Source organism: Mixophyes fleayi, unplaced genomic scaffold, assembly GCF_038048845.1.
Source record: "Mixophyes fleayi isolate aMixFle1 unplaced genomic scaffold, aMixFle1.hap1 Scaffold_29, whole genome shotgun sequence".
Lineage (NCBI taxonomy): Eukaryota > Metazoa > Chordata > Amphibia > Anura > Limnodynastidae > Mixophyes > Mixophyes fleayi.
The window spans coordinates 2,573,698-2,597,615 of NW_027446953.1; the positions used below are offsets into that span (position 1 = coordinate 2,573,698).

Here is a 23,918-nt window from a genome sequence, read left to right on the forward strand (position 1 = left end):
ACATACTGTTAGGTTAATTGGCTGCTATCAAAATTGACCCTAGTCTCTCCCTCTCTGTCTGTGTGTGAGTGTGTGTCTATATTAGGGAATTTAGACTGTAAGCTCCAATAGGGTAGGGACTGATGTGAATGGGTTCTCTGTACAGCGCTGCGCTATTAGTGACACTATATAAATAAATGATAATGAGGATGATGATGATATGTGTTTACTATGCCTATACACATAGCAAGCTTCCACACTTGATTGGCAGATTAATGCATCATTATTGCTAAGTTTGATAACAGTTGTCTAATACAGTGACACTGGTAGAGAAAACCACTATAGACATTCACATAAGCAGCTCTCATCATCATCATCATCATCATTTATGGCATAAGACTTCTTTAATTATACTAAGTTTTTGAGCAGGTCTGCATTATACTTAATTATATAAGGGAGATGTACTTTTAGTAAAAAGTAGCTCTCCAATTTGAAAAGTACATCAACGTAGTATTAATACTTAGATTTAAAGGTGTTCTGGGATAAAAATAAATACATTCCCAGCAGCCATCTCCCTTTGCCTCTATCTTATTGCATATTTTGTCCTAATGTGCTTTCATATTTACATGTCACCATGTTTCCATTGGCTAGTACCTTAAAGTCAGATGTCTGTCAAGCAAACTGACCAGTGACAGAATTGCTTTGTGAGGTTTACATCTTTATGACATCAAATGCTTCACATGAAAAATGCAGTTCATTGTCAAAAATCAGCTATATTAGGAGAGTGAGAATTGTGTTTTAGCATCAATTACACACTAAATATGCTGTCATTGTGTATTTTTAATGGATGTCTTTCAGTTTTAAAGATAGACAGACCGATAGATAGATAGATAGATAGATAGATAGATAGATAGATAGACAGACAGACAGACTGATTTCAACTGGAAGCAGTGCCCACACATTGCTTAATTTTTGGTGGTTATTAAATAGTATGGGTAGGCAAGAAAAGTGCATATATCTTTTATTAGCATAAACTTACCCAAATGCGCTCTTGCATATTTAAGGCATTCAAAGTAATAATATTTCACAGCATTAATACAGTTATGTACTAGACTGGACAATGGTAAGCAGAGCCAGTACTTATATCAACCATGGCCTTATCTGTGTGAAGTTTGTATGTTCTCCCTGTGTTTGCTCAAATGTAAAGCTGGTGATGTTTCAAGATCGGCGCTGGCATAGAAGAACTGCTCCTTGACAGGACATTTACCGAATACAGATGGATCCTCAGAATATGAGTATAATAAAAAACTAAAATAGTGTAATACTGTATAACACTGATTTAATAAAACAGTAAGTATCACACTTACATAAAACACCCTCTTTAATACCCTATTTATTTATTAAAAATAATAAAACCCCATAAACTCACCAATATGATGTCTTCTTCTTTTGTCAGCAGCTTTTAATCCAAAAATGCTTTAAAACCATATTCATATAAATTTGAATTCCAAAATAAGGTCAATGAAGATGTCCCCAAAATATTTGTATATCCAAAAGTTCATGCTTGAATAAAATCTTCTGATCTTCGGGTCACATCTTTGGTCCCATGTCACTTGTGGTTCTCCAAGTGCCAGCATGGCCTGGCTGCCATGCCCAGTCTGTTTAGGGCCTGGGTGGGACTTTTAGTCCCACAAACAAAAAGGGCATCTGTTTGTTCTTTTAACACTTTAATTTTCATTATTACCTTACACCCCCTGCCCAGGGGTGTAGGAAGAGCCCTAGTGCTTTCAGCACTGGGCTGGTTATTCCTAGTGGGGGGAGGGCCCGCTCGTTTTTTTTGCGGATCCCTCTCCATAGGGAATCCAGCCTAGTGCTGAACAGCGTGGGGTTTATTTTCCATTATGGCAGTGGGACATACCTTGTCGCAGATGGGCACATAGCCTCTTCCACCCTGCAAAAGGTTCTGCATTTTGACACCACTTAGAATTGGTGGTCATTGGATCTTCTCTAATACATTTAATGTGACCTGTTTCTCGCCTTCATGTTGCATTTAGGTGAAGAAAAACATTTTCAGGCAAACTGACCCATGTAATATAAGGCTTCACACCAAAAACTGACACATGACAACTACTGTCCACATATCTCCTCACTTTTAAGATTAATATAAGCCTTACATGTTAATCTGAGCAGTATTTTAGGGAGAAAACTGAAAAGTTTTTTAACTATATGGGTAGTTTTAAAGCGGTAGTAGGTTGGACTTTGATGTGACATATACTTTGCACAGTGGACCTCTGGAGAAGTTTCCACCTTTCTGTACACTCTGGGCCTGAGCCATAAAGGAACATGAAATGAACATATTATCTAGGGATGTTCAGGCTCAGTTTTTTGAAAACCAAGCCCCCCTGAATTTCACCAATCCGAGTACCGAGCTGGCTCTGACCTTTCCCGTGTCCTCAGAACTGAAACATGTCATTGAAGGCAAACATCATTGGAATGTCGTCGGATCTCAAGAGTTTTGGATCACATAAGTACCTCCCCTCCACGGAAAGCCGGCGCCATTTCTCAGACAGACACAGGGGGGTAGCAGCGTTCTTGGCAGTCTCCAGTGCCATTGCACAGCATCATTGTTCACACAGAAACAAGAGGGATGGCAGCGTTCTTGTCCGTCTCCAGTGACAAAGCTGTGTGCCATTGCTCATACAGAGACAGGAGGGGTGGCAGTGTTCTTGTCAGTCTCCAGTGACATTGCTCTGGGCCATTACTAACACAGAAACAGGGGTAGCAGTGTTCTTATCAGTCTCCAGTGCTCACACAGAAACAGAAGGAATAGAAGTGTTCTTGTCAGTCTCCAGTGCCATAGCTCAGCACCATCAATGGCAACCAGCTGCTGACACGAGTCATGATGATATTAGTCCTTCTGGCCAAAAGTGTTTGAAAATAATATTGTTACCTGTGAGATGGTCAAAATTGACTGGAAATGACTTGAGATTAGTGTTATTGAGGTTTATAATGTAGGAACAAAACAAAATAAAAATTATGTGATTTTAGTATATTTAAGCAATTTTTTCAAAAACATACAGATCCAAAACCAAAACACAAACTTAATACAGATCCAAAACCAAAACACAAGGGACAGCGAACATCTCTAGTATTATTGCACATATATTGGGCATACCCACATGCTTATTCAACAAGGAGAGGATCTGAAGATACGTCTTTTGATGAATACGGGCCTAGGCATAATGAAAAAATTTGAGCTACACACCAAAGTAGATTGCTGGAAGTTGTTTAACTTAGCTGTTAAGACAGCCTTTGTCATGTGCACAGAAAAGGACCTCGGGACCAACAGTAACCTTTGAAAACCCCAATTATATGAGGATGAGGAGATAGGATCATTAGATTTGCATTGTATAATACTCTCTAGTGTTTTAGGGTCTTCATTGTATTGTAGAATCATTGTAGGTTACGCAGCTGCTTTCACAGTAGACTTTGTAGACTTTTATTGTACAACTGGGAAATGCCATGGGCACCTTTTCCTGCAGCGATCGGTAAGACCTGCATGCCTTATTTCTTTTAACAGAAGCAGTAATTTTGTGGTTGAAACAAAAATTCAGTCTATTAGTTCACTAGAAACCAAGGAGATCAGCTCATTCCTGACCACCTTTTGCAGACACATGTAAGACATTAAAGGATGATTCCACCTTTTGGATGAAAAAATTAAGAATTAACCACTACCTCTCCTTTTTAGCCTCTAGGAACTCCATGCTCTGCACTGTAAGAGTTAATATTGAAGTTCTGCCCCCTGATTTTCAGTAGGCCACAAACAGAGCCCTTTGTCAGCCCCTTGTCTAAATCCTAGATTTTATCAACCTCTATGTTGTCGCTTCTTATGTTCACTCAAGGATGATAAAGCCAATATCATACCAATTATATTTATATGTTTATAGCAGACATCTGTGCTTCCCTGATAATGACTGATTTAAATCCTAGGTCCATCTGAAGTGGCAAAAGTTTATATTCATGAGCAAGCTGCAGTCACCAGGATATCTGGACCTGTCAAGAAAAAGGGTCTCCCTTCCTTCAAGCTGCCCAACCTCACAGCAAAGGACAAAGGTAAATGTGGCAGGATAAACTATCTGCAAGATGTATCCAGGACAATGGGCAGGCATTCGTAAACATTAATAAAATATATAAGCCTGTTAATTTGGAGATTCTCAAGCTTGTTTCATTGATTCATTTAGGAAAGATGTTGTTTTATTATTGGCCTGATCTGTATCTTTTACTTGATAATTGATAATACATAATTGCCAACACTGTATTGCTAAATATAATTACCAAGTATCCTGCTCTGTGCTATCTGTCAAATATATATATCTGTTTAAAGTTTGTAAGTCATATACTATCAGTTGTTATAGACCATGTGTGAAAGGTACTAATTTTATAATACATGACAAACTTCAAGGAGTGAACTGATAAGGGATGTAACAATTACATATTCTACCTATAAAATATCCATAAACTTAGTAACTAAAACAATCTCCAATCTGTCCACTTTTCAGTGTCCCAAAATATTTCTTTCTAAATAGGCTAATTATGCTTTTAGCCCTAGTGATAGCAGGATCAGAAGTTTTATGTGTTCATACAAAAAATAAGTCACTAAAAAAAAACATTTGCCTATAATGGTGCAATGTTGGGCCCTGTTGCTGTTCCACACTTTTCAAATTTATTTATCATTGTGTATATAGTCAGCATTGGATCCTCAAAAAATTGGTTTATTTTCTTTATACTCTACTGTGACTAGCTGTAGAACTATCAGACTACTATAAACTTAAGTCACCACTAAGATTATCTGAATCAGGCTCTGGAGAACCACAATCTTCTGTTCATAACTATCAAAATTGATCATATTAAACAAAATTCTCACACAAGCCAGAGTGCTTCATACAAAGACTAGGAGGGCAACAATCAGCTGATATAAATCCAATGCTTTATACAACTCCAGTAAACCCAGCAATTCGTACTATATGACCTGGAATTGGTTGATGTTAATTTGCTTAGTTGCCAGTGCTCTCATGTAATGGGTCCCAAGACAGAAGTCATTTTAAATTTGGTCCAGAAGATATGACCACACTTCCATCCGGACAGAATATGAAATGGTCACTAAATTCAAAACCTTGTCCTACAAAATATGGGCAGTTTTACAAACCAATTGAAGGCTATATCCACCCGAAATGAAAAATGTAGTTTTTGGGTGGAATTAAGTGAAGTGAAATACAACACAAAATATCATTTACCTGTGTCTACAGATCTTGAGTAGCAGATCCTGTCTCCGGCTCCAGTGGTTCTTGTTCTGAGTTGTCAGAGCCCCTCCCCTGGTCACTGGTTAGAGGCCTTGACACAACCGTATTGTTAGTGTGACCATGGCATGCTGTAGATGGAGAAAGGATCTTCTGCTCAGGTCCGGTAGATGGATTCATGGGCGTTCTGGAGCCCGGGTAACACTTTATATATTAGCTCCTTATATTTGTTATCATATTTTCCTTCAGATATGTAATAAGTATGCATTTCCACAAATCTAATCCAAGCATTACAATATACAAAAAATTGGAATTTAAGTTTTTAAGTTGTTGTTTGCATGAAATATATAAAAAAGTACAGAATCTTATCAAAAGAAAATAGAGAATTATACATTAGTAATTAATAGTTATTTGGTGAAAGCTAAGAATACAATGTAAAACTATATATTATCAAAAAAGAATCTATAGTATCTATATTATTGAGCACCTCTCATATTGTTCATTGGGTAATAGAAAAGAATGTTTTGAGCTAAAAATATTTGAACAGGATTTTATTAGAAATAAAAATAATATTAATTAGCCTGAGCCCCTTCTGTAGTTTTGCAGAACCACATGTCAGATTGTGTTACATATTATTGATGGAAGAGTTATGGCTGTACTGGTGTATCCCCTGAATTAGTGGGATAACGTAATAATAATATTATGGTTTCAAAAGTTCATTCATAACTCCCTGCAAATCATGTGCAGACATTCACCCATATCCTGTTGTTCCTACTACATTGTGGGACTTTATCTGTTACCTCCATAAATAAACAGAATTTTCTGTATTGGCAGCACCAGCTTTTGTTGAGGAGCTGACAGATCAGACTGTAGTCGTCGGTCATTTAGTCACATTATCCTGCAGGACCGCCCAGCCTGTGACGGACGTCGAATGGTATAAAGGTAAAGCCGTCCCAATCGGTGATTGCCGTGGCTAGTATAATGTTTCCCATTGACAGAAGCAGTCACTTCCTACAAGCCATCTACATGAGATGCACTTTAATTTCATGCTTGTCCCTACTGGATTTCTAAGCATGACATAGAGAATTGCGGAAACACGATGCTACCTACAGACAGACTGTAACCCACTTTGGTACTCATCAGTGTAGGTTAAGGATTTTATAGAGCTTGCTACAATTGAAGACATAAACTACATGGATCCAGGGAGGCTAAAATAAATCTGGTCACACATGCTGCTATACCGGTAGTGATATCAGGGAATTTGCCTCATATTGTATGGTGTTACCCCGAAATTAGTCCACAGCCCAATTATAATCCAATCAAATTCCGTTTGATCATTGCTGGGCTTGATTGTAATTGCAGTGGGTAAATGACCACTATTGACCTGATGTTCAGTAATTGAAAAGTCCCAGTGATTTCAGAAGATATGTGATTACTCGTAATGTGTATCGATTGCCCAGATCTTGTCCAGTTTGGTCACCAATCTGATTGGCTCATCTGTGGTCTATATAACAAACAACCAATTCAAGCTACACTCACAGACGTCCCTCTACTCTTTATTGTTCTTGTATGTTTGATGATGAGTCAAAGTTTTCCTTTACTAAGTGTGTGGACTAGGCGTGGAAAGCATCCCTATTTAATCTCCAGTTGAACAAACAAAATGTTGGCTTTTGTGGGGGCCCAAACAAATTAAGCACTTAAGCCACAAAAGGGGCAGTGCATGTCCTTTTCAATATATGGATGGGTGGCCCCAAGGACAATGCCATCTTGCATGATTTTGGCTTTTTCTCTTTTCCCCAAGAATCTTCTGAAGCTTTCATTGTACATTCTTGCCCTAAAAATCCCTTTTTTTGGGGCTTTTTGTAACTCATTGCAATGCCTAACTGTTTTCAGCATGTTACTACTGCTGCCAACTGGCTGCTGTGTGTGTCCAAAATTCCAAATTCTGTCTCTTAATTTCTAAGAATGTGGACTTTCAAATTAAATTTTATTGTCTTGTCAAGACAGATGTTTGGCAGCCAAATCTGCATCAATGTGAGTTATACATACTCTGGAAAGGCCAACTATTGAACTATTGCCTAATCTGAACTGTCTTGTTTACATATTTTTTACATTTCACTTATATAGCATATATATATTATTTAGACATTCCGGGCCTGAGTCATTAAGGCAAGCATACTGAGCGCATCGTGCAGTTGTTCGCAATGGCTCCTAATTCGGCTCTGCATACTTCCGCAAGGTGCGGATATCAAGATACGTGTGGTGTTGACTATGGGTGTAGGTTCACTCTGCTGTACTAAACTAGACACTGCAGGATGCGTACAGTACGTATGTGGAATATGAAATCTCAAAAGAATGCACAGAAAGTAAAAATATTAATCAATTAATGTTACCTGTCAATAATATAGTCATTTATGATTAGAAAAAAAAATATATATATTTTTTTTTTCCGTTGAAAAACATTTATTAAGCTGTCCTTAATGTCTACTGTACATAAAATAAATTTTTACAGTTGCTCCTGATTGCAGACACATGTTATAGCATGCATACGCTATTGACCCAGTGTCACGGGCACTAGGAGTCTTTACCCAGGAATCACCAGATGGTAGGCTTACCAGAGCAATGTAGATGGTAATAGTGTACTCTGGTAGCAGGGTGATCACGGAACAGGAAATGGCAGATGATGAGATGCTCAGGAAAGTCTGTGACTAGCAGCACTGGTAGTATGGAGGTAATAATACACGAGGAACTGTATGGACAAGGGCACGTGAAGGTAGTCAGTGGTCTGCGATAGCAAGTTGTACCACTGCTATAGTGAGGAGGAATGTCCAACAGAAACGAGGAGGTGATGAGAGTCAGCGGTCTGCGGATAGCAAGTTGTACCGCTGTCTATGTGAAGGAATGGAATCCAAGAGGCGGTATCCGGGGAGTCAGTGGTCTGCGATAGCAAGTTGTACCACTGCTATGTGAGAGGATACTGGAACAGGTGATACAGGAAACAGGGATCAGTGGTCTGCGACCAGCAAGTTGTACCACTGAATATATATGTGAGGAGGTGCACGGGGAGAGACTGCAACACAGGATATACACGGGCACCTTAAACACGATCCATAGTAATATGCACAATATATAAAAAATGACTGAACAGGTCTGCAAATATAGAAAGTCTCTTGAAGTAGTCCAGCACAATATAACACAGTCAATGATGGCAACAGACTCAGCGGATAGCAGACTCCAGAGGAGAACCAAACCAGTCCAGCAAGATATGCAATACACTAGCACAGTCAATGAGAAGTATGCATACCGTGGTTCAGAAGCAGGCAGTCAGATAGGAGTGCAGCGATACCTGAGCGGCAGGAGGCCGGCAGGATGAGAAGTCCCTGGATGGATGAGGCAAAGGTCTAGTAGGTGCAGCGCACAGGTAAGTAGACCAACAGGGACACGAATCCACAGGAATCAGTAGGACGTGGGTTCTCCTTTCAAACAGAACTTACTAGAGATTTTTTTTTTATTCATGGACGTTTTCAACAGGCACGTCCCCTTAAGATATCAATGCCCTTCCTAGTTTGAGTACTTTACCACTGTCAGCACCAGATATCAATCAAGAATATCAGTGGTTGCAGCGTATTTCCTCCCACATCTCCCAAGTCGCAATCACGGCTGCACTAAATCAACCATGCGGTCCGATCGCACCGCTTACGGATACTAACTATCGGTAAACTTTGCGATTAATATTTGGGAATGCCGCGAAAACCTGTTATTTTCGCTTCGAGTATACCTGCCGAGTATACTCTGTGGTGTCTCTTTATCACCTGCTCTTTGTTAGAACAGAACACCACTCACACAAAGGTTTCTTTATATCCTGCTCAGCCCTAGAACAGAACCTTTGTTGTCAGGTCACCTTTTTTTAACATGCCCCGTCAGACACACCTGAACTAAAGCGCTATCAATTTTCAAATAGTACCACACTGCCCTCCCAATACTCAATCACGGCCTTGCCATGCGGTCGATTTGCACAGCTCAATGATTCATTATGCGGACCACAGATAACACTGCCATGCTCTGTCCTTTCCAGCAAACAATACCCTTTATCAGTGAATGTCGTGATTAGTATTGGGTGCACGTGCGAAAACCTATGGTTGCCTATAATTACCAGTATACTTTTTCCTTTATGTATTCATTCACATACACACACATAACCTTTGTTTTCTGTACAGAAAATAACTTTCCCAAACAATGGCACTATCTTTTCAGAGACTTTACCAAGTTCTTACAGTATAACAACTATCAAAACTATTGTTCAACCACGTGGCAAATCTACCGGAAGTTCGCGTACGCACAGCAGGAACTACACATACGCACAGCAATGCAATACACTTTTAAAACATAAAACGACAATAAAAAGAAACATTTTTCTTTCTTGTCCCTAGATTCTAATTAGCGTTCCTTCAGTCTATGCAACAACGGACATTCGGTTTCGCAACACACAGTGAACCACAGGTATTAGACGCATTGCGTTCTTTCCTGCTTTATGCGACGCGTCCGTCCATCCACCCTTTGTTGAGGAACCGAATATCGTAAGCGTTGCATACCTGCCGGTAACGTAATTCCTAACTCACGAGCCCCCAAATTATTAAAGTAATTCTATCGTTTTAAAATAAGCATTGCCCAATCAATTGTATGTGTGTCCAAAGCACAAAGTGATTTATTTTTAACAGATGTAAATAGTCAACAATTCAATACATTATTATATCATGATAAAGTACAGTACAGCACAGCCAATACCAAAAGATAAGTACATACCAAATGCAATCGCTTGCGCACGCTGCGCACCCACCAGACCCGATGGACAATATTCTGTATAGAATATTGTGTCAGAGTTGACTGAGGCCCCAGTGAGATGCAACTAATATATATACAGTCAGTGTTTCATTGTGAACAATAGAGATGACGTAGATTGTTTCTATAGGTCCAGACGTTGGGTGGGTCCAGGCTAGACAGGTAATAGGTTGATTCAATCTAAGGAATCCAAAGGTGGGGGTCTTCTCTCCAGGGGGTCTGCTCCTTTTCATAGCCAGTATCATACAAAGGTTTACTCTCTAATATCAATAACTAAAGTATGCAATGTGCGATCTCTTCGCCGACTGCATCGGACAGCTGCTGATGATTAGGGCTTCAATATGATATCAGGCATGACACCTTTCCTATTACCTAAACCTTTAATAACACTACAATGTACATATAATCACTATATATATATATATATATATATATATAGACTAATAATAAACCGAATACTATCTGCTCCTGAATTACAGTGTAACAGAACCAATATGAAATTATATAAATAACTAACTGTTGTAATGCGAGTGTGTGCGTGCGTATTTTACCGTGCGAACGCACCACGTCAGGTAACACGTGGCGTACGCTTCGCAATACGCACGGCAAACCAATATTAAACCAATATACTTTCGTTCATCCAATTATACGACTTCAACACTGTGCTGTGCTGTGCTGTGCTGTGCTCAGTCCAGTGGTGCTGTGTCCTGTGCTCTGTCCTTCTGAGGTCAGTGGTGCTGCTGGGTCCTGTGCTGTGTCCTGTTCAGTCCAGTGGTGCAGTGTCCTGTGCTCTGTGCTTCTAAGGGCATAGTTATTTCCCCAATATTCCAAAGTGTTTAAAAAAATAAAAAAAAGTTATTTAAAAAAAATACAAAAAACTAATTACATTTTTTTTTAATTACAACAAAATTTGCACAACCAATCCTGCAGTATAAGCCCATTGGTACTGCAATATTACCAAGTTCACACATTCAGCAGTAAAAGTCCAGTGGTTCTGCAATATTACAAAGGTCACACATTCTGCAGTATCAGTCCAGTGGTGCTGTGTCCTGTGCTCTGTCCTGCTGAGTTCAGTAGTGCTGCTGGGTCCTGCGCTGTGTCCTGTTCAGTCCAGTTGTGCTGTGTCCTGTGCTCTGTGCTTCTAAGGGCATAGTTATTTCCCCATTATTCCGAAGTTTTTAAAAAATAAAAAAAAAGTTATAAAAAAAATTAAAATTAAAAATTAAAAAAAATAATAATTATAACCAAATTTGCAAAGCCAATCCAGCAGTATATAAGCCCATTGGTACTGCAATATTACCAAGTTCACACATTCAGCAGTAAAAGTCCAGTGGTACTGCTATTACAAAGTTCACTGATTCAGCAGTGTATAAGCCCAGTGGTACTGCTATTACAAAGTTCACTGATTCAGCAGTATAAGTCCAGTGCTATTCTCCTGTGCCGCATATAATTTTTAAAGGCTTTGCCGAGTGTGTGTGGCTTAGGGGTACGCTCTCTTGTGCTACATATAATGGAAAACCAAAATTTGGAGGATAAAGTAGGGAAAGATCAAGACCCACTTCCTCCAAATGCTGAAGCTGCTGCCACTAGTCATGACATAGACGATGAAATGCCATCAACGTCGTCTGGCAAGCCCGATGCCCAATCTCCTAGTACAGGGCATGTAAAATCCAAAAAGCCCAAGTTCTCAAAAAATAGCAAAAAGAGAAACTTAAAATCATCTGAGGAGAAACGTAAAGTTGGCAATATGCCATTTACGACACGTAGTGGCAAGGAACGGCTTAGGCCCTGGCCCGTGTTCATGACTAGTGGTCCAGCTTCACCCAAGGATCTAAGCCCTCCTCCCCCCCCTACAAAAAATTTAAGAGAGTTATGCTGTCAGCAACAACAACAAAACAGCAAAGAACTCTGCCTTCTAAACAGATGACATCACAAATCCCCAAGGCGAGTCCAAGGGTGTTGTTGGTTGTGAACCCTGACCTTCCCATCACTGTACGGGAAGAGGTGATTCCATCCAGCATTTGCAGCACGCCCTCTGCATATGCTGGAAGGATCACCCACAGTCCAGTTACAGATTTGGCTAATGAAGGTGTGAATGTTGTACACTGGGAGGAGGATATTGATGTAGCTGGCGCTGAGGAGGATGTTGATGATTATGATGCAGACAGATACCAAATTGCCTTTCTCAATTTCTATTTATATTCTAGATTATATAACGGCTGAAAAGTTTTCTGTTTTACTCCTAGTGGAGAGGGGATCTGATGCAGACAGATACCAAACTGCCTTTGTCCATATGTATATTTGAATTTCTAGTTCTACAGTCTATGCAGGGTCTGCGCACGGCAAGTTGTACCACTGCTATAGTGAGAAAGAATGTCCAGGAGTAATAAGGAGGTGGAAGTCAGCGGTCTGCGTATAGCAAGTTGTACCGCTGTCTGTAGTGAAGGAATGGAATCCAGGTGAAGGTAACGGGGAAGTCAGTGGTCTGCGTGTAGCAGGTTGTACCACTGCTTATGTGAGAGGATATATGCAACTGGTGACACAGGGAAACAGGAATCAGTGGTCTGCCTCTAGCAAGTTGTACCACTGAATATATATGTGAGGAAGGACACGAGGAGATAAATGCAATGCAGAGTCTACACGGGTACACTGAACTTGATCCCACGTTGAACTGCACACAATAATAATAATGAATGATGAATGAACAGCACTGCACAGATAAACAAAGTCACTAGAATAGTCCAGCAAAAGGAAACACAGTCAATAATAGCAATAGTCTCAGAGGATGGAAACTTCGGAGGAGAACAACTCAGTCCAGATGGATATGCAATACATCAGCACAGTCAATGAGAAGTATGCATACCGTGGTTCAGATGAGCAGTCTGTTAGAGGTAGCTGCAGGGATACCTGAGCGGCAGGGAACTGACGAGATGAGAAGTCCTTGCAGAATGGAAGCGGCAGGTAGGTGCAGCGCACTGTAGGTAGGCCAGCAAGGACGACAAAATACTCAGGAAGCAGTAGTATATCGAATTGAACAGCAGGAGACCACGGGAGAGCTGAAGCGATGTAGCAGAGCTGGAAGCCGAGGAGCGTAGACTCGATGCTAACAGGCAAGTTGACACAAATGGACACACTGTAGAAGCAGGAGGCAGCGGGTCAGCTGACGGCAGGTAGAATGCAGACTGGAGCGCTGAGATGAGCAGAACTCTGTAGACACGCTGAAGTAGCTAACAGGAATCAGCTGGAACAGTAGCGATGTAACACAGGAGAGTTGGAGAGATCTGTAACTTGTTAGACACACGGAGGCAGCGGATAGGAATCAGCTGCTGGAGTCACGATGAAACACAGGAGAGTTTGAAGTAATCTATAACTGTAGATATACGGAGGCAGCGGATAGGAATCAGCTGCTGAAGTCACTAGGAACACAAGGAGTAGAAGTGGTCTGGAAACCACAAACGGCAAACAGGAATCAGCATAAGCTGAACACATGAGGAGGCACTGGAACACCTTCAGAGACTCATGAGGAATGAGACTCCAAGATCAGGCCACGTGGTATTGACCACAGGTGCTTAATATAGGGAGTGTTGCCTGATCAGCCAATTAAGTTAAAGGAACAAAACTGAAGGTTAGAAGGGACTGCACATGCGCAGTACCTCATTATAATGGACGGACACGGTTCCTAGCTACCTTAGAAGTAGCACTCACAGTCCGGTGAGTGACAGGCTTCTTTCATTATTTTGCTTTGCTCGTGGACATAAAGGATTGTATGCATTCAATGCATACAATCCTTTACAGAGCAGTTTTTGTTGTATCCAAGGCATACCTCCCAACATTTTGACATGCAAAATCGAGACAAAATTAGCCAGGTCTGATCCACCCAAACCCCGCCCAGAAACTGCACTTTTAGTTAAAACTCCACCCACATTCATGGAAGCCCAGCCCATTTTGAAGTTGGCAATTCGGGCTATCGCACCAAATTCAAGATAGGTACATTCAAGGACAAAAAAAGAACATATTTCTTCATACAGAAAATATTTCTGTTGTTATATTCACCTGTGTCTCAGCCACTGTCTAAATCTAACACTGAAAACTCCAAAATATGTCCAAAAACACTGTCTACATTTATCGGCTGCTGCTGTCTCTCTCTTATGCGCCCTCTATCTATCTCTTGGCTAAAACATCCCCAATCTGCCCATGTCATGTTCAAAATTCACCCAGCCAGCTTAATCCATCCAATCATGTTCCATTATTTTCTGAAGTCACAACCTTATTCCAATAACAGCAAAACAGTGTTGTAAGGTGGTCCTGAGTTTATTTTGCTGGATGTGTGTGTATTTTTGGTGGATAAGTGTCCCTCTAACCAGTATGTCCTTGGTGCATATAATAGATGCCCTCTTAATGTATAATTTGCTTCTTCCCCTTTAACCGTGGGTTCTTTAAGTTCCCAATCCGCCCCTGTCTACAATCGTAAGACTCTTAAACAGACCTTTATTTAGACAAGGTTTATTCTCTCCCAAGATATATTTAATACTTAGAGCCTTCACAGGATGTAATGTCCAGATATACTGAAAGTGATTGTTTTAGAATGAAAAAGTACACATCAAAGAAAGTTTTTAAATATTGCAGCTGTAAGCTATGTCCCCTGTTCAATTGATCAGCTGCTTCCCGGATAGATATGGCTCCGTCTGACAGGAGCCAAGCCAAACAGACAGCTGCAATATTTAAAAACTTTCTTTGATGTGTACTTTTTCTCCAATGTTGGACAGGCAAATTGTGCTGGACGAGTAGACAACCTCCTGGATGTGATTGAGGAAGGACTTAATGACGCAATTAAGCCCTGCACCCTGCTATGAAATTCTGTGAATTTTCGCATTTCCCAAGAGCAGAACTACAGTGATGCCATGGCGTTATCACGCCCCCTCCTACCCCCTGTCACATGACTTATCTTCCAGGATCTAAGCGCTGCCTACTGACCAATACGGTCACAGAATACCTTCCAGTTTTGTGATGCAGTTCTCATCCAGACAAAGTTCTTCTATCATCACACACTGTTCTAGGCCTTCAATTCTTGTCAGATAATTGTTGTTGAAGGATGCCCAGCGCAGGTTTTGTAGCTTCTCTAAATGTGAGATTTTGGAGAGGTTCTGCCCATCAAAATTCACTGATGTAATCTGAAAAAAATGTGAAAGTTAACTCTGTGAGCAAAATCCATTCTAAAATCGGGTTTATGCTGACAAAGCATTTCTACTACAACGGTTCTGTAAATATAGAAAAGCAGAACAAATCCTGGTTGCTTTGGCAACAGTTACAAATGTGCACTTCCTCACATCCGCAGAGCTGAACACTATGGTTATCATATAAGATACATCTTTCTCTCTGCCATTTTGGAACCATTGGATGAATTTAAACTGACAGTCAAGCTCTTAACCTTTCTTTGTCGGAGAATAACATGATTTCACATGAACAGTCAGATCGCAGCTTGGAGAGATATTACCTTGGAGACCTGTGTTCTCAGCTTGTGGATGATAGCATTTTTGCCTGCCGTTAATATGGTTCTTGTTTTTATAACATTTTTATTGCTCAAATTTTCTAACCAACAGATTTTAACGACATGATACAAATGAAATGAAAGAAAAGAGAAGGTGGTCAGAGTTGGGCCACCGCATTGGCTAAAGGTCAGAGGTGGGCCATCGCATTGGCTAAAGGTCAGAGGTAGGCCACCGCATTGGCTAAAGGTCAGAGGTGGGCCACCACATTGGCTAAAGGTCAAAGCACTGCAATGGCCAAAGGTCACAGGTGGGCACCGCATTGGCTAAAGGTCAGAGGCGGGCCACTGCATTGGCTAAAGGTCAGAGGTGGGCCACCGCATTGGCTAAAGGTCACAGGTGGGCACCGCATTGGCTAAAGGTCAAAGCACTGCACTGGCCAAAGGTCACAGGTGGGCCATCGCATTGGCTAAAGGTCAGAGTTCAAAAACGCCAGACTGAAACTATATCAGGGCTTCCAAGGCATTACCATTTTCCTTCATTAATGTAAGCAATCTTATTTATCCTACATACATTACAATGCAGTGAAAACATGGCAATATAAAAGTGGCAAAAGCTTTACAGTGGCCTAGTGGCTAGCATTTCTGCCTCACAGCACTGGGGTCATGAGTTCGATTCCCGACCATGTCCTTATCTGTGTGGAGTTTGTATGTTCTCCCTGTGTTTGCGTGGGTTTCCTCTGGGTGCTCCGGTTTCCTCCCACACTCCAAAAACATACTGGTAGGTTAATTGGCTGCTATCAAAATTGACCCTAGTCTCTCACTCTCTCTCTGTCTGTCTGTCTGTGTCTGTGTGTGTCTATATTAGGGAATTTAGACTGTAAGCTCCAATGGGGCAGGGACTGATGTGAATGAGTTCTATGTACAGCGATGCGGAATTAATGGCACTATATAAATAAATGATGATGATGATGATGATGAACTATAGAGAACAATAAGAAATTAGAAATAAACAGGTGTGTGAACACAGTGAGGGCTTCATTCATGACCAGAGACTTTAAAGAATAGTGAATGCATAGATATGGTAATAGTGAATGCATAGATATAGATATGGTAAACATATCTTCACTACATACCGAAGCGTTGAGGTATGGAGAACGTAGTCTGTGAGCACAGAGGAGGATGTTACCACAGAGGGCATTGATGCTGATGATAATGGACACAGTGTGTTGCACCTAACTAACTGCGCCGCTGATAAAACACATTTTACGCATTGTGTAGGAGACCTAACGGTCTGTGAGTGAGTCATCCGCCAAACTGGCAGTGAGTGGTCTGCAAGTAGTGGTTTATACTTCATCTTTATGGATCGTCACTATTGGTCATGAGACAAGCGTCTGGCTGATGATATTACACAGTAGTAACTGATCCCCATCGCTGCCCATGTAATGACCATGAATTTTTTTACTGGTTTGCTAAATTTAATTTTAATGAGTTAAATTATAATAGCTTAAAGTCTGAATCATTATAAGAGATCGTAGTCTGAATCGAAGCAATGAACACATTGGGATTAATGTCAGAAGGAATTATTTTACTGAAAAATTCATATTAAAAATTGCTCCCTAACCTTGTGCTTATGTCTTATATGTTTTGCAATGAACCTTATTCAACTCTGTCATGTATATGTTAAAATACACTATTGTAGATAGCAGGGTGATATGGCAAATGGCTCGCTCATTTACTGGTTTCTATCAGATGCACATTTTATAATCATTCATTACCAGCTTCTTACACACAGAGGAGGCCACCATTTTGTTGGTTTTTCCCTCAGGGATGTCACTAGTTCCTATTGAATTGGCAGATTGCAGTCTCAGTCATACACAAAATGGTCGCCTCCACTGGGCACAGGCAGCAGACACACTTTTACATTTGATAGGATAAGCACCGAATATTTACTTCAAATGTAACTTGGAAAGCAAAGGCTGTTTTGTTTTAATGGTATATTGAAATATATATACATATAGCTGTTTTCCTTAAATATTTCCTTTATAGAAATTTACAGTATGTACAATATCGTGCCTGTGTGCGAATGTTTTTCTTACCATATGATACCAGCTGTCATTAAATTCAGCATATGGATCCAGGCAGTTCTTGCTAATTTGAGAGAAGATTTGAGCAGAAGGTAGAAGACTGAGGGAGCGCGGTCTAACGTTGTCTGTTCTAGCATTGATCCGCAGCGATGCCTGAGAATACAGAAATGATTAATGGTCTTCATCACATCACTTGCTGAATAGCTTAAAGGAATATTATCTCTGGAAATGAAGAAATAGTAAGGCAAAGACTTTCTATATTTCCTGGTAGGGCAAGTTATAAATCCCTTCTAAGAGCTACTAGTAGGAGAGAAGAATTCGGCACGTTCAGTTAAAATAATTATTGTTGCCAGATATAACATTGCCAATGGAAACAGACATTAATAAGGAGCTGTGATATTAAGATGCAGAAAGACTTAGGGGTATGTTTACTAAACTACGGGTTTGAAAAAGTGGAGATGTTGCCTATAACAACCAATCAGATTCTACTTTTCATTTATTTAGTACATTCTACAAAATGATAGGTAGAATCTGATTGGTTACCATAGGCAACACCTCCAGTTTTTCAAACCCGCAGTTTAGTAAATAAGTCTTTCTGCATCTTAATATCACAGCTCCCTATTAATGTCTGTCCCTATGGGTCTTCTTTATATATTAACTACCATATTAGTTATGTTATGTAATATCCACCAGATTAGATGCCTATTTTACACAGTGGCCACTAAGAGTAGATTTATCAAACCTTCGAAAAAGGAGAAGTGGAGGTGTTGCCCCTAGCAACTCATCAGATTCTAGATATCATTTATCAGTTTTAGTCCATTCCAGCAAATGATAGCTAGAATCTGATTGGTTGCAATGGGCAACACCTCCACTTTTCCTTTTTCGAAGGTTTGATAAATCTACTACTATATTAGCCTTCAGATTGGTGGTTTCCTTTATATATTAGCCAACTGAGTGTGTATATATATATGACCCAACAGATTGGGTGTCTGTTTTACACACAAACCATCAGATTGGCTGTCTGCTTTGTGCACAAACCAATAGAATGGGCTCTGCTTTGTACACTAGCTACCAGATTACTATTCATGAGTACAGACACTAAGGGGTATATTTACTAACCTGTGGGTTTGAGAAAGTGGAGATGTTGCCTATATCAATCAATCAGATTCTAGTTATCATTTGTTTAGTACATTCTACAAAATAACAACCAGAATCTGATTGGTTGTTATAGGCAACATCTCCACTTTTTTAAACCCGCAGTTTAGTAAATATACCCCTTAGTTCCGCTATAAAACACTGCACATACAAAGGACCAAAATCATGCTAAGAGCATTTTTACGTTTTACCTGTACTTAATTTGAATAAAACATGGTCAAAACAATGTCAGCTGCTGGATAGTAAAAAAAATGTCTGAAATATTAGAGGTGTATTATCATGTGTGATTAATAGTTATATTAATGTGTGCACCAGGTGTGTAAGTAGCAAAATGGCATTTTTTTATTGCTTTTAAACTGAGCTATATGAAGTTTGCAGTTTCATCTTTCAGAACTGGGTCTGGTTTTATAAATGTTTCAACAAGACATAAATTCATTTCAGATCAAGGTTATACTATAAAAACACTGAAAAGTAACCTGTGTAATTCGACCTTCGGAAACCAACTTTGAGGATTCAGAAGCTTCTTGTTTGGTGATCAGGACCCCGTCCAAATGAGTCAGCGACTTTAATCTTCCAATCACCGCCGCACGCACTAAAGCTGGCTTGGAAAGAACAGCCATGTCAGCTAATGGAAAACTTTATATTGTCCTGGTATTGCAGTTAAATGAAAATAATGAGAATGTGTATTACACATAAGAACAGGAGCAACACAACAATGTGTTGCCTCTAAGGGCTTTAAAAAAAAAAAAAACTAGGTCGCGTATTCAAGATGTTTCTTTCAAAACTCATGAAAGGGGCTGTTGCAATTACCAGTCTCAGCTAAATGATGACCTCCTTATTACAGTCAGAAAGACAGGTTTTCTTCCCTGACATTCAATCTTGGATTTTGGACAATAAGAACGGCATAAGAAGTCATAATGAAGACCGTGAAAAGGCGGAAAATCTAGTGGTGCTCAACCAATCAGACTTCAAAATATACTAAATGCGTGTGACAACCTTAGTGGAAATGAAACCGGGTAATTGAGTTTTTGTTCAATGACAGATAAGGTGTTCGTGTTGCATAGGTGTAACAAAGAAACATAAACATTGTTGGGATTTTAATATACATAGATGGCTTCCTAATGACATCTGGGACATAAATGCAACCAATTACAATCTCATGTGATGTTTTCTTTTTGTAGCATGTTAAAAACGCTACCGCATCAACTGCAATGGAGTAGTGTTAGGATAGCATTGTAGTTAAAGCAAAAATAGTAAATAAAATATATAGTGCAAAGAAAACCTATGCTATAGTGAATATACTCTGTTTTAGAACTGCAATTAGATCATGTTTATAAATGTGTATATATATATATATATATATATATATATATATATATATATATATATCATACTTGCTATCTTTTAAATGTTGGCCTCCAGGAGATCCTGGGGAGAGGTGGGCATGTGGTCGTGGGGCTCGTTGGATTGAATCATTTTGGCCCTTCCCCTATGACACAATCGTGTAATTTTACCTTGGGGGGGGAAGGCAAAATTCCCAGAGAATTGCGTCACAGAAGTTCCAAGTCCTGTCTACATACATACATACATACACTGTATATACTTGCACAGACACACACACATACATTAGTGGAAAACATCCATTTGGACATATTTAGGCTTAGGTCTAGGGGTGCATGAAGGGAAAAGCAACATACATGTGGTGTTTCCACCCATTCCATGTCATTAACTCTGAATATTGTGATTTAAAATGCCCATATAAACGGTGACTCAATACACTACTATGGACACTGAAGGTTCTTTGATTACGCAATAGTAAATGAGAGCTTATTTTCCCTTGCAGTAGCAATACACTTATAGATGTCATTTAATGAAAGTGTCTATGTCCTTCATATTTACATTACTACAGAGATACAGACTTTTGTTATGCAGGCTGCTGCATTTGAAACATGAAATCACTATATAAATGGTAACAGCAGCAATGCCCAGTCCCCATGTGAAATTAATGTGGATGGGACAATCACTAACAAGAAATATCACTTAGGTGTGAACAGATGAGATACATGGGGTTACAGGGTTTGTACAATGTGGGCTAATCATCAGAACTTACCTACAACTAGTGAAATCACTAAGGTAATTTTAAACAAAGCATATAGACCAACCATTTTTAATTAAAACACATAGGGGGGAAATGTATGAAAGGTCAGTATTGTCTGCGGTTTCGAAACAAGAGATTGCTGCTGTAATAGAAAAAATGTTTTGCATGTTTAAAAACATGCTTTTGCCAGCTGCGATCCGCGGAGGGGGGGGGGGTGTTTCTGGAGACTCAGAAACCCCCCCTGCGTGTGCCCCTGGCTATAGGAAGATAGCAAGGGTTAAGGGTTATCTATATACAACACACACACACACAGAGCTCACATGTATCTGTTACAGGCTCTGAAGAATCATTTATATTTTGGGATAATACTGGGACAAAGCCCAGAGGTGTCACCCTTTTCCACTTACTGGGTCCTTTCTGTCCACATAACAACTTTTGCTGGTAAAACCCTGCTGAGTGTTTAGAAGGACGTGACTTAAGGTGGCATTGTTAATCGTATCAAAAGATTATGTTACTTTTGCAACGCAAACAGCATTTGCCTCTAAACCTCTGTTGTGTATGTCTGGCTTTTTCCTGGTCAGATTGTAAATAGGATTAGAACTATTCGTGCAAAATAAAGACTTGTTATTGTTAGCTGGTTTGTATTGTAATTATCTGACTGTCTGAGGAGACAGTTATTTGTAAGTAAATATTACTGTTTGTTTCTGACCAAAAATATAGTTTGTGTATGATTTTTTTTTGTATTTTATTTAATCCCTTGGTAATGTGTACAATGCTGTGTTATGCAAATTATTTGTAATAGTGATAGAATAAGTAATAACAATGAGAGTGCTTCTGCATCATTACTTATGTGTGATAATTTGTACTTGAAAGCATGCTGCACTAACTTTCATTGGATGTCTAAACATCCCTGATTAGTAGAACAATGATTAAAAAGTTGCTATATTAATGTGAAGATTGTCCTTTGATAATCCCATAGATTGTAAATTTGCGAGCAGGGCCTTCTCCCCTTCACACTGACACTCAACCTCATCTATTCCTCAGAGCCTACCAGCCATCCACCTAACCTTCTGTCCATGCATGATCTCCTAACATCTCTCTTCCCCTTCCCGCTACTCATTTCTATTGCACTTGATTCCATAGTCTGACTCCTTTTGTGCCTCCTGTCAGTTTCCCGTCCCTTTAGGATGTAAGCTCTTACGAGCAGGGCCCTCTTTCCTTCTGTCTCTCTACCTATTCTTCTGCTCCAACTTCACTTTACTATGTTTGGAGCTTTGGAGTCCTGGGGCTAGATTTACTAAGCTGCGGGTTTGAAAAAGTGGGGATGTTGCCTATAGCAACCAATCAGATTCTAGCTGTCATTTTGTAGAAAGTACTAAATAGATGAAAGCTAGAATCTGATTGGTTGCTATAGGCAACATCCCCACTTTTTAAAACCCGCAGCTTAGTAAATCTAGCCCCTGGTATTATTTGTCTAGTGTTCTGTATGTATTATTTGTTTATTTTTCTGCACTGTTTTCCCTGTATGGTCCACTGCCTGTATTCTGTACGTAAATCTTGTGGCGCCCTATGAATAATTAATAATAATAATAATAATAATTTATTTCAATGTGCAGTGGAAACTGGGAGGCCAGATGAATGTCTTGCTCAAAGGGTTGCTCTATTCCTGTATACTGTATGTTAGGAGAAGGAATGCTTGACTGGACTCCGTACTGGAATAAACAACTGGAATTTGGACCTGATGGACTGGAACCTGGACATGGGAATAGGGAGGACCTGAACCCACGACCAGAGACTCAGTACCCCCAAGAACTCAGAAACTCAGAAGAATATAGTACCTCAACTGGGAATGGGAAGACTCAGAACTCAGGCAGTGAATATACAGGGCTGGCAACCTCCTAAACAGATTAAGCCTGGAGCTGGCCGTAGACAACTCAGAACCTAAGGCAGGCCTGGAACTGGAAGTCGGTACCCCGAGACACAGAGATGGCTCCAGAAAGTGGATGACTCAGAACAACATCCTACTACCCCCGATTACCAGTAGGAGAGATAGGAATAGATTGATGAGAGGAGGATCCACACAGAAGGTAACAGCTGAAATCTGTACATGAGCAGACAGAATGAAGGTGAATCCACACCAGGAATAAATAGCTAAAGTCTTTATTTCAGCAGGCAGACTGAAGCTGAATTCACACAAAGGGTTAATGGTTAAAGTCTGTATCACAGCAAGCAGAGTGTAGCTAAACTCACTCAGATGGTAAATGGTTGAAGACCATATAACAGTAAACAGGATGAAGCTGAATTCACACAAAGGGTTATGGCTGAAATCTGTATACAATAGGCAGAATGAAGCTGAATTCACATGAAGGGTTAATGGCTGAAATCTGTATACAGCAGGTAGAGTGAAGCAGCAAACAAACAGCAACTGTGGTAAGCTGGAACTAGGAATGTGTTGCACTGGCAATTATCTGAGTATAGGAGGAGACTCTTATAGTCTGCAGAGGAAGCTAATTACTGAATGAGATCAGCTGTTCAGACTCAGCAGGATGTTTAGCAAATGCCTCACCCAAGATGGCAGCAGGAGGCAGACAAAAGTCATGCTTTGTCCCAGGATTTAGAATGCTGCATTCTGACAGGAGGGAGATGTACAGTGATATGATATTGCCGAGTGGCGTAAACAGGACTAAGACCTTGAGTCATGACACGAGGCAGCCTGAGAGCAACAAACTGTCATCAAGCTGGGAGGAGGTATAGGAGGCCTGCATAGTAACATTTTTTGTAGCATTTGTAAAAAAAAACATCAATTTTATCTCCTGCATAATGTTTAGTGTTTAGAATGGCCATAATTGTCCTGGTGGACATCTAATTTCTGGCCAAACAGGCCAAGTAGCTAATCTCCATGTCAGCCTGTAAATATTGATTATGTTTGAAAATGAGGAATTTCTGATTGTTCTTATCAAATAGATGTTTTGTCTATT

At 40.0% G+C, this 23,918-nt stretch overlaps 1 protein-coding gene and 1 long non-coding RNA gene across 2 annotated transcripts in view; both read right to left on the bottom strand.

The window, feature by feature from the left end:
- The window catches only part of LOC142127206 (uncharacterized), a 174,971-nt gene that overhangs the window by 37,341 nt on the left and 113,712 nt on the right, over window positions 1-23,918 (bottom strand). The gene's annotated exons all lie outside the window — the stretch shown is intronic.
- On the bottom strand, window positions 15,098-19,462 carry LOC142127191 (leucine-rich repeat-containing protein 9-like). Its single transcript, XM_075194319.1, has 3 exons — window positions 19,319-19,462; window positions 17,700-17,840; window positions 15,098-15,286 (listed from the first exon to the last, which is right to left on the bottom strand). The coding sequence occupies exons 1-3, from the start codon at window positions 19,460-19,462 to the stop codon at window positions 15,098-15,100; spliced, it is 474 nt and encodes a 157-aa protein (XP_075050420.1).